This window comes from Trichomonas vaginalis, chromosome IV, assembly GCF_026262505.1.
Source record: "Trichomonas vaginalis G3 chromosome IV, whole genome shotgun sequence".
Classification (NCBI taxonomy): domain Eukaryota; phylum Parabasalia; order Trichomonadida; family Trichomonadidae; genus Trichomonas; species Trichomonas vaginalis.
In genome coordinates, this window is record NC_067206.1 from 3,145,809 (window position 1) to 3,159,691 (window position 13,883).

A 13,883-nucleotide genomic window follows, 5' to 3' on the forward strand; every position below is an offset into this window, starting at 1 on the left:
AGAAAGAATGCCGGGCTTCAAACTTCAGAAAGGTGACAAAGTAAAATAGAAATACCTAAACGCGACCCATATGAAAATACTATTGACTATGACAACAATGGGAACTCGACAGGTACTCACATTCGTGTTCGTAAAAATAGAAGAAAGTATACAAGAGAATATTATGAAGTTTTAGGCAAACATGGCAAAATGTACACACTGCAAGCAGAAGATAAAACTACTATTGTCAGACCTCGTTTCAAACTTGTCAAAGTTCAAGGTGGTATACTTTCAAAGACAGTTCCTAACAAATATAAGACAACTCCTGACGAATATGCTAAAGAAGTTGAAAATGACGACTAAGCAATTCTATACCATGCGTAAACTGTCATGTAAGGTGGCATGTATTCTTTACTTTGTCCCGTTGTTTGTGTATATCCTGAAACGAAATGTGTATGGTTTCCTTCTCCCTGCGTGTCACTCCAGTAACAATTTATAGCAAACTTAACGTCGTCTTTAACATCATATCCTTTACCTTTTGTCATTCCTGACCAATCCCAATATCTATGCTTATGCCAACCTGCTTGAGATGTACTTAAATCTATGTAGTGACTGTGTGCAGGTAAATTTTCACCTGAAATCGTTTTACTTCCACCTGTTTCCTTTGAAGAGTTTGCACAATACAAAAACCTGTCGACTATTTGTTCCCATGCACCAACACCAAACATTACTTGAGGACCTCTTGCATCCATAGATGTATAAATAGAACCTACTGGGTTCATTAAATCAAACATATGAGATATTATAGGATTGTCTCTTTTGAACTTAAAATATAGTGCAACTATTTCAGGTTTCTTCTGGTTTGTGTCAGAATATTTTTTATAATATAATCTTATGTTTTCAGGGTGGGTAAAATCTTGACTATAATATTTATTTCTGTCATCTGTATAATAATATACTATTCTCGTTTTTTCTATTGCATTATATCTTTTATATCTATAATAATCTAAATATAATGTTAGCTTTTGTTCATCTACATGTGGTGTTCTGACGTCATCTCCATAGTCATAATAATATGGTGCTGGAGCTGGGTCAGGCAATGTCATATCTGTCATTTCATAAACTCTTAAATATTTCTTTTGTTCGTCTCCATATAAGTTTAAGTAGCAGTTGTTGTCTAATGGAACTTTAACTTGTGTACCATCATTCTTTTTATAGCTTACATACATTTCATTGTTATTTTTCGGAATGAGTTTATACCGTGTACCATTTTCTAAGGACTGTACCAACTGCCATCTAAAATATTTATTTTCTTCATTGACAGAAAAGTCACCAACAATAGTTTCAATATTTTTTGTTCCTATCAAACTTTGGTATATTTCATTGACATATGTTTTATCTGCTTTATTTTCAAGGCTAACGTTTAAGTCTGTTATTTCAGAAGATGTATGTGTATGTCCAACGTCACTTTTCCTGTTTAAGGTTTCTTGTAAGTTTGTAATATTTGCAATGGTATGTGTATGTCCAACGTCACTTTTCCTGTTTAAGGTTTCTTGTAAGTTTGTAATATTTGCAATGGTATGTGTATGTCCAACGTCACTTTTCCTGTTTAAGGTTTCTTGTAAGTTTGTAATATCAGATATAGAATGTGTATGAGTCTTATCTGCTTTTGTCTCTAATGTTTCCTTAAGACTTGGTTTTTGGTTAATATAATGTATATGAGTCTTTTTAGAATATTCGTTTTCAGCTCTTGTCACTTCACTTGACATTTTATTGTCAACATATGTTTTGTCTGCTAGTTCAGGATGAGTATGTTCTTTTGTTGCATAAGCATTGTTAGCTCTTTCTTCTTCTTTTGCTATTGCATCGTCTACATATTCTTTGTCAGCTTTGTTGTCAACATCTGCTTTCAAAAGAAGTTCATTTATAGGTTTCTCGTTTAAAGTTCCTTTTGTTGGATTTATACAGACAGTATTGTTCTTATTGTCTTGAAATAGAAACTCATCTGTTATAAGGTTTAATGTCAGTTTTAAGTTTCCATCCTTTAAAGTTTCAGATATCTTAGAATAGTTTGAAAAGTTTGTTGTGTTCTTATTTAGAGCTTGCATAATGAGTTGTCGGTTGTGTTGTATTTCTCGCATAGACGCTGTTTCATTTGACATTTTTATTATAGATAAAATATGCTTCCAATAGAAAAAGAAAATTCTAGAGTTGCTACAACTAAACCATTAGATGAACTTTTTACTAATGTCGGTCAAAAGTTTGAGACAGATACCGTAAAGCATGAAGGCTATCGTTTTGACTACCCATTAAGATGGCTAAGAGACCCATCTGTCACAAAAGCTATTGGCTTTCGAAGAATAAAGTTCATTTCAGAAGCCATACATGGTTTCCCATTTACGGTCGGTTTTGAAGTTCGATACTATAACAAAGAAAAACGTATATATGAGAAATTTGAACAGGGAAAACTTTTACAAGTTAGTTTGCTTATAAATTTAGAAACAACTCTTCAAGCTTTTCAAGAAAAAATAAACGATATCTATATCGAATATGCAAACCAGTATAACATTGACGAAGGAGAATACCATCTCGATATTATTTATGACAGGAAAAATGCAACTGTTAAAATCAATAAAATAGAAGACCTTGGAGAAAACGTTTATATTTCTACAAAATATAACAACTTGGCATGGTATAGATTTATGAGGATGTTAAATCAGCCTGCAGCATATCCAGTACACCCGGACTATTATGAAGTCGAAAACCCTAATGGAACATATGAAAATATTTTCGACCAAGATGCTATTATTGTTCATGCTTCATTTTCTGGCGCCCAAAACTCTTTCTTATGCTTGGCAAATGACTTTTACGAAAAACCTACAAAGTTATATGAACCGCCGAGTGGAAGTATTTCAGACTTTCAAGTATGGTTTACTACAGATGGAAGAAAAAGAATAATTCCATTATACCATGCGTTTTACTTAGAACTTAGTTTCATATACAACTACTATCGAACGATAAAAATATAATTTTTTAATACGGTTGAGGTGTTGGATTTGGTTGCCAACTAGACTGTGGTGCAGGTTCAGGCTGTTGTATAACAGGAGCTTGTTCTTCTGGTTCAGGGTCTTTAGGTATAATACCAACGAACTGACCTACTCTTTTACCAATATTTTTGACTCCGTTCCAAATTCCTCTTCCTACGGTTTTTATTCCATTCCATATACCTCTTCCAACTCTTCTGAAGAAGTTTCCAATACTACTGAAGAAACCCATTTTACTATATGTAAAAATCTAATATCCGCCTAGTCTCTTACGTTTCCTGTTGAGTTCCATAGCATTCTTTAACTGGAGCTCATACATTCTGTTTCTCCTCTGGTAGAAAACATATTCTGGGTCAACTCCTGTGTTCGCGTCATCTGCATAAAGTTGTTTATATCCCACTTCAGGGTTTGTATAAAACTCTTTCCATCTCATATTTGCATACCATGGTGGCAAACCTAACGCAGCGTCATTTGACATGGCAGTTTGCATTTGTACATCTGTTGGCACTTGACCATAGTTTGCCATTGCAGTTTGTATTCTAACTTCATTTGGAATATTCTCTGGGTTTGGTTGTCCAGGTTGCTGTGCATTCGCTAAGTTCTGTGCGTCCATTTAATATTAGATAAAAATATCTCTTACGAGTACATATGCTGAACATTTGCAGGCATTGGTTCATCTTCATATTCTCTGTACTTTTCTGCCACGTCAAATAAATAAATGACACAATGGAAAAAACCTAAAACAAGTAGTCCTATTTCAAACCACATTTACTTACTAATAAAATTTCTTTATTGTGACACTTTCTCCGGTTTATAGGACCTCTCTCATATTCTATCTTGTCATATATAAACTCATAGTCATGTATGTCCTCTAACCATCTCATAACGGTTTCCAAACCACTTTTATCGGATGTAAAGTAAAAGCATGGATGGTTATGTATAACGTCTAAAGTTTCTAAAGAGTCTCTCAAAGTCCAGTCTACTTGGTATTGAAAATCCATGTGTTATAGAACGGCGGTCCACTATAAAGAAAACATTTTCCTTGTCTTTATATTTTTCATACAACTCTGTCCAATGACATCTCACAAACTCTATACCCTCAATATATTTTTCTATGTCCTCTTTGAAAACATTTGTATAGTTAAGATATAAAACTTTTGACATAAGTGTTTCAATGTCATGAACTCTTATAGCACCACTATATAATAGTCTAGCAGATATACTATCCCAGTCTATATATTCTGCTTTTTTCAAAACCTCTCTCACAATATTTTTCTTATCTAATGGTATACGTTCCATCTTACCTATAGGTATCTTTTCTTTTAACTCTTTCAATATATTGTTTGTGTCTGGAATATGTTTGAGACGGTCCATATAGTTGTCGAAGTCATTGCATATAATCTTTGAGTCTGGGAATATTGTATGGCACAAATGGGATATATAGAAACTTCCACCGAACAAATCTACAAATGTTAGACCATTCGGTAGTTTCTTAAGTTCTCTCAATATAATATCTTTACATCTACTCTTATTTTCAAAGAACGGTAACGGTGGTTTTGTAAAATTCATTTATATATAATAATAAAAATGTTCTTACTCGAAAAGTGACAGAAAAGTGACAAAACACGAAAACATATATAATTTGTGAAAAGTGAAACAAAAGTGACATATTAAAAAGTGACACCATTAATATGATGTAAATAACAACGGTTTTGGTTTTGTCACCGGCTGGTCGGCTGGGGTTCGGTCCTCCTCTTGGGTCTTGGGCAAAATTTCTTAGGGGCTAGAAGGGGCGCAGCCCCTGGAAGCCCCACTTACCTGACCTAATATTCCCACTCATTATATTCGTAAATTTTGAGGTTTATCCTTCGCTTTTAAGATCATTGAATTTGATTTTTATATAAAATAGTTATATATTAGAAAATAATATGAGTTTATATGATATTATTTTTCAGAAGATTTCATTCTATATGCCTATGAAAAGTACTCTCAAAACTAACTTTTTCCTAATTATAATTAAATCTAGAATATTGTATTATGCTTAGTATTATTTCATTTTTCTCATTCAATTTAGAATTTACAAATGTCAAAAAATTGAGAGCTGTCACTTTTGATGAATTTCTGTTTATTACAGAATCTTTCAGATTGATTATAAAGCAATTGATTGGTACTTATTTAAAATTCAAGCTTTTGGTAAATTTTCAAAAATTCAAAAATATCAAATCGAAATTATATCAAAATTTTCCTTAAACCGTAAGAAAACTTTGCATGATAATATGGTTTATAATTTTAAAATAGATTATATTTATTTTTATAAAAGTAGAAAGAGTAGGGGTAATTTTAGCTAAATATTCCCTGAGAATGGTTGCGCATTCTCAGTTCCCTCTATATTTCGAACGAAGCTCTCATCGGTCTTTTTTTTAATACTAAACGTTTTTTCCCCTGTCACTTTTAGCTAAAATTTGGGTTTGCCAAAGTAGAAATAAGTATTAAAGGACTTTTTACGGAACGTTTTCTCTAACTGATCTATATTGAGATGGTATTTGATAATCCGGTTTCGTCAGGAACCAATCAAATCTGAATTTTTACAAAATTGAAGAAAAATGCAAAATTGATCACAAAACTTGTTGCATTGTCTCATACTAAATCAAATTCAACAACCAATAATTTCATACGTCAAACAATTATTTTGTTTCTCTCAAAAATTTAACATTTGATAATATTTTGTAAAATTCATAGCAACGTTTCACTCTTATCAAACTGGCAACCAACAGATGACTAATTTTGAGAACACTAAGGACTAGATCTAATTCAGGATTTATATTCACTTAATTGTAGGATCATCGTTTGATAATATTAATTTGAATGAAAATCAAACAATCATAGGTTTATTGTTAGATGGTTGATGAATATTAATAATGTTAAATCGAGTTTAATTGGAATGTTTAAAATTGAATAGTATTCAATAAGAAGGTTATGGTTGAATTAGAAATGAGTTCTATTAAGAATATGTATCCTTTACAGTATAAATAAAGGCATTTTTATTTTTTTCGGATAACATTTGCGAGCTTTGGTCCTCAATTCACTTTTTGTCAGGCATGAACAATTAGCATTATACATAGCATTTAGTAAGATTTTTTTACTTAAGTGGTCTTTCTACGAAAATCTGCTTCCATAGTCCTTATCCTAGTGTTGGGTCCATTATAATTTTTACATTATTTCGGTTTTATTCAATCTTGTTTTCTGTCGTCTCTTTTTTTGAGAGAAAACGTGACTGTGCTTTTCGGTTATTTAAGTTTCAATTCTGCTTGCCTTCTAATGCATCTTAATTATGTATATGGCATTGGATACTTCCATAGACTTCATCCCAAATCGAAGTTTAGTGTTGAAGAAGACGTCAAGCTCAAGAAAATTGTTGAAGAGCTGGGCTCAACTAACTGGAATCTTGTTGCGAATAAAATGCAGACAAGGAATGCGCGTCAGTGCAGGGACCGCTGGGAAAATTATCTTTCCCCTACACTTAATCGTGATCCATTCACGCTCGAAGAAGATTTAATTATTTTGCAAAAATATAATGAATTTGGTGCTAAGTGGGTCAACATTTCCAAATTCCTTGTAAATAGAACAGATATAAGCGTAAAAAGTAGATGGATGATGTTGAAGCGCAGAAACATCACAGCTGAGTCAGTTCAAGAAGCAATTGAGAAGGAAGCAGCCGGACAAGAAAAGGCTCTTGAAGAAGAACATAGAGATAGGCAGGAGAACATTGATGAGGTCATCACAAGATTATTTGAAATGAGTGAGATGGAAGAATCTACATTTTGGGAAAACTTGCTCTCAGAATCAACCATCCCTTTCGAAATGTGACCTGTCAGTCCTAATTTTTAGTGATTGCCCTTCCTATTGTTATTTTCTGAACGATTTGAATTTTGGCATTCCCAATGAGGTCAGGTGAGTGGGGCTTCCAGGCGCGTTGCGCCCTCTAGCCCATAAGAAATTTTGCCCAAGACCCAAGAGGAGGACCGAACCCCAGCCGACCAGCCGGTGACAAAACCAAAACCGTTGTTATTTACATCATATTAATGGTGTCACTTTTTAATATGTCACTTTTGTTTCACTTTTCACAAATTATATATGTTTTCGTGTTTTGTCACTTTTCTGTCACTTTTCGAGTAAGAACATTTTTATTATTATATATAAATGAATTTTACAAAACCACCGTTACCGTTCTTTGAAAATAAGAGTAGATGTAAAGATATTATATTGAGAGAACTTAAGAAACTACCGAATGGTCTAACATTTGTAGATTTGTTCGGTGGAAGTTTCTATATATCCCATTTGTGCCATACAATATTCCCAGACTCAAAGATTATATGCAATGACTTCGACAACTATATGGACCGTCTCAAACATATTCCAGACACAAACAATATATTGAAAGAGTTAAAAGAAAAGATACCTATAGGTAAGATGGAACGTATACCATTAGATAAGAAAAATATTGTGAGAGAGGTTTTGAAAAAAGCAGAATATATAGACTGGGATAGTATATCTGCTAGATTATTATATAGTGGTGCTATAAGAGTTCATGACATTGAAACACTTATGTCAAAAGTTTTATATCTTAACTATACAAATGTTTTCAAAGAGGACATAGAAAAATATATTGAGGGTATAGAGTTTGTGAGATGTCATTGGACAGAGTTGTATGAAAAATATAAAGACAAGGAAAATGTTTTCTTTATAGTGGACCCGCCGTTCTATAACACATGGGATTTTCAATACAAGTAGACTGGACTTTGAGAGACTCTTTAGAAACTTTAGACGTTATACATAACCATCCATGCTTTTACTTTACATCCGATAAAAGTGGTTTGGAAACCGTTATGAGATGGTTAGAGGACATACATGACTATGAGTTTATATATGACAAGATAGAATATGAGAGAGGTCCTATAAACCGGAGAAAGTGTCACAATAAAGAAATTTTATTAGTAAGTAAATGTGGTTTGAAATAGGACTACTTGTTTTAGGTTTTTTCCATTGTGTCATTTATTTATTTGACGTGGCAGAAAAGTACAGAGAATATGAAGATGAACCAATGCCTGCAAATGTTCAGCATATGTACTCGTAAGAGATATTTTTATCTAATATTAAATGGACGCACAGAACTTAGCGAATGCACAGCAACCTGGACAACCAAACCCAGAGAATATTCCAAATGAAGTTAGAATACAAACTGCAATGGCAAACTATGGTCAAGTGCCAACAGATGTACAAATGCAAACTGCCATGTCAAATGACGCTGCGTTAGGTTTGCCACCATGGTATGCAAATATGAGATGGAAAGAGTTTTATACAAACCCTGAAGTGGGATATAAACAACTTTATGCAGATGACGCGAACACAGGAGTTGACCCAGAATATGTTTTCTACCAGAGGAGAAACAGAATGTATGAGCTCCAGTTAAAGAATGCTATGGAACTCAACAGGAAACGTAAGAGACTAGGCGGATATTAGATTTTTACATATAGTAAAATGGGTTTCTTCAGTAGTATTGGAAACTTCTTCAGAAGAGTTGGAAGAGGTATATGGAATGGAATAAAAACCGTAGGAAGAGGAATTTGGAACGGAGTCAAAAATATTGGTAAAAGAGTAGGTCAGTTCGTTGGTATTATACCTAAAGACCCTGAACCAGAAGAACAAGCTCCTGTTATACAACAGCCTGAACCTGCACCACAGTCTAGTTGGCAACCAAATCCAACACCTCAACCGTATTAAAAAATTATATTTTTATCGTTCGATAGTAGTTGTATATGAAACTAAGTTCTAAGTAAAACGCATGGTATAATGGAATTATTCTTTTTCTTCCATCTGTAGTAAACCATACTTGAAAGTCTGAAATACTTCCACTTGGTGGTTCGTATAACTTTGTAGGTTTTTCGTAAAAGTCATTTGCCAAGCATAAGAAAGAGTTTTGGGCGCCAGAAAATGAAGCATGAACAATAATAGCATCTGGGTCGAAAACATTTTCATATGTTCCATTAGGGTTTTCGACTTCATAATAGTCCGGGTGTACTGGATATGCTGCAGGCTGATTTAACATCCTCATAAATCTATACCATGCCAAGTTGTTATATTTTGTAGAAATATAAACGTTTTCTCCAAGGTCTGTTTCGTACAGAAATGGATAACAAAAAAGTGATAGAAAACCTTAAATTGCGCGGCAATTTTAATTAAAAAAATAAACATTAATTTTTGTGATTGATATTATGCATTTTATTTATATTATATAAGATTTAAATTTAGGGGAAAATTGGAAAAAAAAATAAGATTGGAAGTCTTTAGGTAAGAAGGAAAGGGCAAGAGATATATAGTGTACCTATATACCTCTTGCCCTTTCATTCTAAGTAGAAATGGGAGAAAACTTTGTCCGCATCATAAGTTATGCGGACAAAGTTTCTCCGATTTCTAATGGGAATTGCAGGCTATGAGGCACTGATATATAATCAGTACCTCATAGCCTACAATTCCCCTTATTAGACTTCCAAACTTTGAGTTAATGTCTTGACATTAACTCAAAGTTTGGAAAACTTCTCGTAAGAATCAATCGTCAAAAACCTCAATTGCAGTTATATTCATTGTGTTAAATTTGATTTATTTTGAAATTTTTATAAATTAAATTTTATATAACATAAAGCGTTATGAATTAGTATTTCCATATGAATTTATCTCGAAAATAGTAATTCTGTACAGTTATATTTCGGTTAATTTTGGAAATTTCTAGGAATACTTTAAGATAGTATGATTTATATAACTCTGCCTTCATGATTTATTTTAGCTTTCGCGCAAATATCAGTTAACTTAACTCCATTATTTGATTTTGTGATGGCTTACAAAGCAATCAATATCTCTCTTCTGGAGAATGTCTTCTCATCTAGAATATTTTCAATACTTTACATACAAACATTTTTATTTCTAAAAAACTTTTTAATTTTTTCTAGGATATATGAATGAAAATAGTTAGAACAAGATTTTGAAGCTCAAAACATTAAAAATTATTAAAGATTTGTATAATATGATTAAAAATGGGAAATAATATGAGGCAATATAAAGGAATATGAATATTAAATAAATATATCTAAATAGAAAGAATCAGAAAAATCAAATTATTGGCGCCAAAAATGTCACCTTTTTGGTGAGCCATTTCGGTATGAGATACGTTTTCTCCAAGGTCTTCTATTTTATTGATTTTAACAGTTGCATTTTTCCTGTCATAAATAATATCGAGATGGTATTCTCCTTCGTCAATGTTAAACTGGTTTGCATATTCAATATAGATATCGTTTATTTTTTCTTGAAAAGCTTGAAGAGTTGTTTCTAAGTTTATAAGCAAACTAACTTGTAAAAGTTTTCCCTGTTCAAATTTCTCATACATACGTTTTTCTTTGTTATAGTATCGAACTTCAAAACCGACCGTAAATGGGAAACCATGTATGGCTTCTGAAATGAACTTTATTCTTCGAAAGCCAATAGCTTTTGTGACAGATGGGTCTCTTAGCCATCTTAATGGGTAGTCAAAACGATAGCCTTCATGCTTTACGGTATCTGTCTCAAACTTTTGACCGACATTAGTAAAAAGTTCATCTAATGGTTTAGTTGTAGCAACTCTAGAATTTTCTTTTTCTATTGGAAGCATATTTTATCTATAATAAAAATGTCAAATGAAACAGCGTCTATGCGAGAAATACAACACAACCGACAACTCATTATGCAAGCTCTAAATAAGAACACAACAAACTTTTCAAACTATTCTAAGATATCTGAAACTTTAAAGGATGGAAACTTAAAACTGACATTAAACCTTATAACAGATGAGTTTCTATTTCAAGACAATAAGAACAATACTGTCTGTATAAATCCAACAAAAGGAACTTTAAACGAGAAACCTATAAATGAACTTCTTTTGAAAGCAGATGTTGACAACAAAGCTGACAAAGAATATGTAGACGATGCAATAGCAAAAGAAGAAGAAAGAGCTAACAATGCTTATGCAACAAAAGAACATACTCATCCTGAACTAGCAGACAAAACATATGTTGACAATAAAATGTCAAGTGAAGTGACAAGAGCTGAAAACGAATATTCTAAAAAGACTCATATACATTATATTAACCAAATACCAAGTCTTAAGGAAACATTAGAGACAAAAGCAGATAAGACTCATACACATTCTATATCTGATATTACAAACTTACAAGAAACCTTAAACAGGAAAAGTGACGTTGGACATACACATACCATTGCAAATATTACAAACTTACAAGAAACCTTAAACAGGAAAAGTGCCGTTGGACATACACATACCATTGCAAATATTACAAACTTACAAGAAACCTTAAACAGGAAAAGTGACGTTGGACATACACATACCATTGCAAATATTACAAACTTACAAGAAACCTTAAACAGGAAAAGTGCCGTTGGACATACACATTCTATATCTGAAATAACAGACTTAAACGTTAGCCTTGAAAAGAAAGCAGATAAAACATATGTCAATGAAATATACCAAAGTTTGATAGGAACAAAAAATATAGGGTGTCCAAAGGTGTGTTTAGCACAAACCTGAATACTGCGAATAGAAATAAACAAGTTACATATATATAAAGTTTATTTAAATATAATCACCATTGGATTCAATCACGCGTTCGCAGCGATCGATCCAGGCTTGAAAGACACGCTTTAAATCATCATGAGAAAATTGCTCAAATTGCTCTCTTACAAAATTTTCAAGATCATCAGGACTCGCGAATTCGCGTCTTCAGCTTCTTTTTTAGCGTGCCGAATAATAAAAGTCAGAGGGTGCAATATCAGGTGAATAAATTGGGTTTGGAACAACTTTGACATTGTTTTCCACCAAGTAATTCATTACCTTATGACTTTTGTGAACTCTTGAATTATCAAAATGAATTGCAAACTTTTGTTTTTGTTGTTTGGATTTCTCAAACTCATCAGAATTGATAATTTGAGTAAGAACATTGTCAATTAGATACTGAGCATTCATCATATTAGGTTTTTGAAGAATATCAATTGCGATGATGCCATTCACGCCCAAAAAACCGACAACATCATCATTGGTGTGTCAATTTTTTTCTTCGGGAATGTTTGCGGATTTTCATCCTTCGGGATCCACATGGTTTTGGCTTCTGTTGCATATTGAAACCAAGACTCGTCCCTGTTACTAAAAAGCGAAACTTCTTGGATTGATACGCACGCAATATAGAGAGGAGCTCTTTCGAAGATTGGACTCTAGATTTTTTTTGAACTGAATTAAGGTTGTGCGGAACCCAACGTGTATACGCTAGTTTGTAGTTCAAATAATTGTGCAGATAATAACTGACTGTTGTACGTGGTATCTTTGTCATCTCCTCTATCCTTCTGAGTGATGCTCTTGGGTCTTCATCTAGCGCTTGAAGAATTGCTTTGATTTTTCTTTGATCCGGCGATTTTTTGTCAATTTTTATGATGGGCGCCTTTTTGTTCATGAAGTGATACATCCTAACATGATACGTTACAGTGGAATAGCTAGGAGCATCCATACCGAAGCATTTTACAATGTCTCGTAGATTTTTTTACAGTCTTTGCATTTTTTTGCAAGAGCGAGGATGTTTTCTTTATGATTCATTAAAAAAATGAAAAAAATCCCGCCAAAATTTCCCGCGAAACCGCCTCTTGTCTCAAAATTTATTTTATATCCCGGCATGGCGCCAAAATACAACATACTCATCATATACATATATTCATATTTTTTATTATATATTTATAATCAGCATATATCTCCTTTAATAGTCTCATATAGAGCGCTGTGCTAAACGCACCTTTGGACACCCTATATTGAAACTATTGTTGGTGACTTTTCTGTCAATGAAGAAAATAAATATTTTAGATGGCAGTTGGTACAGTCCTTAAAAAATGGTACACGGTGTAAACTCATTCCGAAAAATAACAATGAAATGTATGTAAGCTATAAAAAGAACGATGGTACACAAGTTAAAGTTCCATTAGACAACAACTGCTACTTAAACTTATATGGAGACGAACAAAAGAAATATTTCCGAGTTTATGAAATGACAGATATGACATTGCCTGACCCAGCTCCAGCACCATACTATTATGACTATGGAGTTGATGTCAGAACACTACACACAAATGAACAAAAGCAAATATTATATTTAGAATATTATAGATATAAAAGATATAATGCAATAGAAAAAACGAGAATAGTATACTATTATATAGATGACAGAAATAAATATTATAGTCAAGACTTTACCTACCCTGAAAACATAAGATTATATTATAAAAAATATTCTGACACAAACCAGAAGAAACCTGAAATAGTTGCACTATATTTTAAGTTCAAAAGAGACAATCCTATAATGTCTCATATGTTTGATTTAATGAACCCAGTAGGTTCTATTTATACATCTATGGATGCAAGAGGTCCTCAAGTAATGTTTGGTGTTGGTGCATGGGAACAAATAGTCGACAGGTTTTTGTATTGTGCAAACTCTTCAAAGGAAACAGGTGGAAGTAAAACGATTTCAGGTGAAAATTTACCTGCACACAGTCACTACATAGATTTAAGTACATCTCAAGCAGGTTGGCATAAGCATAGATATTGGGATTGGTCAGGAATGACAAAAGGTAAAGGATATGATGTTAAAGACGACGTTAAGTTTGCTATAAATTGTTACTGGAGTGACACGCAGGGAGAAGGAAACCATACACATTTCGTTTCAGGATATACACAAACAACGGGACAAAGTAAAGAATACATGCCACCTTACATGACAG

General features: G+C 32.9%; 8 protein-coding genes and 4 pseudogenes across 12 annotated transcripts, besides 10 other annotated features; 5 read left to right on the plus strand and 7 right to left on the minus strand.

Annotated features, from left to right (window-relative positions):
* Nucleotides 1-782: part of a mobile genetic element that runs on past the window's edge.
* On the minus strand, nt 339-761 carry TVAGG3_0019110 (phage tail repeat-like family; the record flags this gene model as incomplete). Its single annotated transcript, XM_051220090.1, has 1 exon — nt 339-761. The coding sequence occupies one exon, from the start codon at nt 759-761 to the stop codon at nt 339-341; it is 423 nt and encodes a 140-aa protein (XP_051105076.1).
* A 797-nt stretch (nt 783-1,579) lies between the features above and the next one.
* Nucleotides 1,580-2,087, minus strand: TVAGG3_0019120 (annotated as a pseudogene). The gene has a single exon. A coding segment is annotated over exon 1 (508 nt).
* Nucleotides 2,088-2,159: 72 nt separating this feature from the next.
* Nucleotides 2,160-2,934, plus strand: TVAGG3_0019130 (annotated as a pseudogene). The gene has a single exon. A coding segment is annotated over exon 1 (775 nt).
* Nucleotides 2,935-3,012: 78 nt separating this feature from the next.
* Nucleotides 3,013-3,255, minus strand: TVAGG3_0019140 (serine threonine-protein phosphatase family; the record flags this gene model as incomplete). Its single annotated transcript, XM_001324689.1, has 1 exon — nt 3,013-3,255. One exon carries the CDS (start codon nt 3,253-3,255, stop codon nt 3,013-3,015), a length of 243 nt encoding a protein of 80 aa, XP_001324724.1.
* An 18-nt stretch (nt 3,256-3,273) lies between these two features.
* On the minus strand, nt 3,274-3,549 carry TVAGG3_0019150 (uncharacterized protein; the record flags this gene model as incomplete). Its single annotated transcript, XM_051220091.1, has 1 exon — nt 3,274-3,549. One exon carries the CDS (start codon nt 3,547-3,549, stop codon nt 3,274-3,276), a length of 276 nt encoding a protein of 91 aa, XP_051105077.1.
* A 1,568-nt stretch (nt 3,550-5,117) lies between these two features.
* Nucleotides 5,118-5,154: a mobile genetic element.
* Nucleotides 5,118-5,154: a terminal%2Cinverted (terminal inverted repeat of Banshee-A3 transposon ID:TVAGG3_0019160).
* A 195-nt stretch (nt 5,155-5,349) lies between these two features.
* Nucleotides 5,350-5,372: a terminal%2Cinverted (terminal inverted repeat of MuDR-3_TvMULE3 transposon ID:TVAGG3_0019170).
* Nucleotides 5,350-5,496: a mobile genetic element.
* Nucleotides 5,467-5,496: a terminal%2Cinverted (terminal inverted repeat of MuDR-3_TvMULE3 transposon ID:TVAGG3_0019170).
* An 845-nt stretch (nt 5,497-6,341) lies between these two features.
* TVAGG3_0019180 (RNA polymerase II transcription regulator recruiting protein) lies at nt 6,342-6,890 on the plus strand (the record flags this gene model as incomplete). Its single annotated transcript, XM_001324690.1, has 1 exon — nt 6,342-6,890. The coding sequence occupies one exon, from the start codon at nt 6,342-6,344 to the stop codon at nt 6,888-6,890; it is 549 nt and encodes a 182-aa protein (XP_001324725.1).
* A 1,290-nt stretch (nt 6,891-8,180) lies between these two features.
* On the plus strand, nt 8,181-8,543 carry TVAGG3_0019190 (uncharacterized protein; the record flags this gene model as incomplete). The annotated part of the gene is made up of 1 exon (XM_051220092.1): nt 8,181-8,543. One exon carries the CDS (start codon nt 8,181-8,183, stop codon nt 8,541-8,543), a length of 363 nt encoding a protein of 120 aa, XP_051105078.1.
* Nucleotides 8,544-8,561: 18 nt separating this feature from the next.
* TVAGG3_0019200 (serine threonine-protein phosphatase family) lies at nt 8,562-8,804 on the plus strand (the record flags this gene model as incomplete). Its single annotated transcript, XM_001284627.1, has 1 exon — nt 8,562-8,804. The coding sequence occupies one exon, from the start codon at nt 8,562-8,564 to the stop codon at nt 8,802-8,804; it is 243 nt and encodes an 80-aa protein (XP_001284628.1).
* A 4-nt stretch (nt 8,805-8,808) lies between these two features.
* On the minus strand, nt 8,809-9,135 carry TVAGG3_0019210 (uncharacterized protein; the record flags this gene model as incomplete). Its single annotated transcript, XM_001284628.1, has 1 exon — nt 8,809-9,135. One exon carries the CDS (start codon nt 9,133-9,135, stop codon nt 8,809-8,811), a length of 327 nt encoding a protein of 108 aa, XP_001284629.1.
* Nucleotides 9,136-9,375: 240 nt separating this feature from the next.
* Nucleotides 9,376-9,583: a mobile genetic element.
* A 581-nt stretch (nt 9,584-10,164) lies between these two features.
* Nucleotides 10,165-10,722, minus strand: TVAGG3_0019230 (uncharacterized protein; the record flags this gene model as incomplete). Its single annotated transcript, XM_001290575.1, has 1 exon — nt 10,165-10,722. One exon carries the CDS (start codon nt 10,720-10,722, stop codon nt 10,165-10,167), a length of 558 nt encoding a protein of 185 aa, XP_001290576.1.
* An 898-nt stretch (nt 10,723-11,620) lies between these two features.
* Nucleotides 11,621-11,648: a terminal%2Cinverted (terminal inverted repeat of Mariner transposon ID:TVAGG3_0019240).
* Nucleotides 11,621-12,918: a mobile genetic element.
* Nucleotides 11,701-12,822, minus strand: TVAGG3_0019250 (annotated as a pseudogene). The gene has a single exon. A coding segment is annotated over exon 1 (1,122 nt).
* Nucleotides 12,891-12,918: a terminal%2Cinverted (terminal inverted repeat of Mariner transposon ID:TVAGG3_0019240).
* A 121-nt stretch (nt 12,919-13,039) lies between these two features.
* TVAGG3_0019270 lies at nt 13,040-13,764 on the plus strand (annotated as a pseudogene). The gene has a single exon. A coding segment is annotated over exon 1 (725 nt).
* The last annotated feature ends 119 nt before the right edge of the window (nt 13,765-13,883 follow it).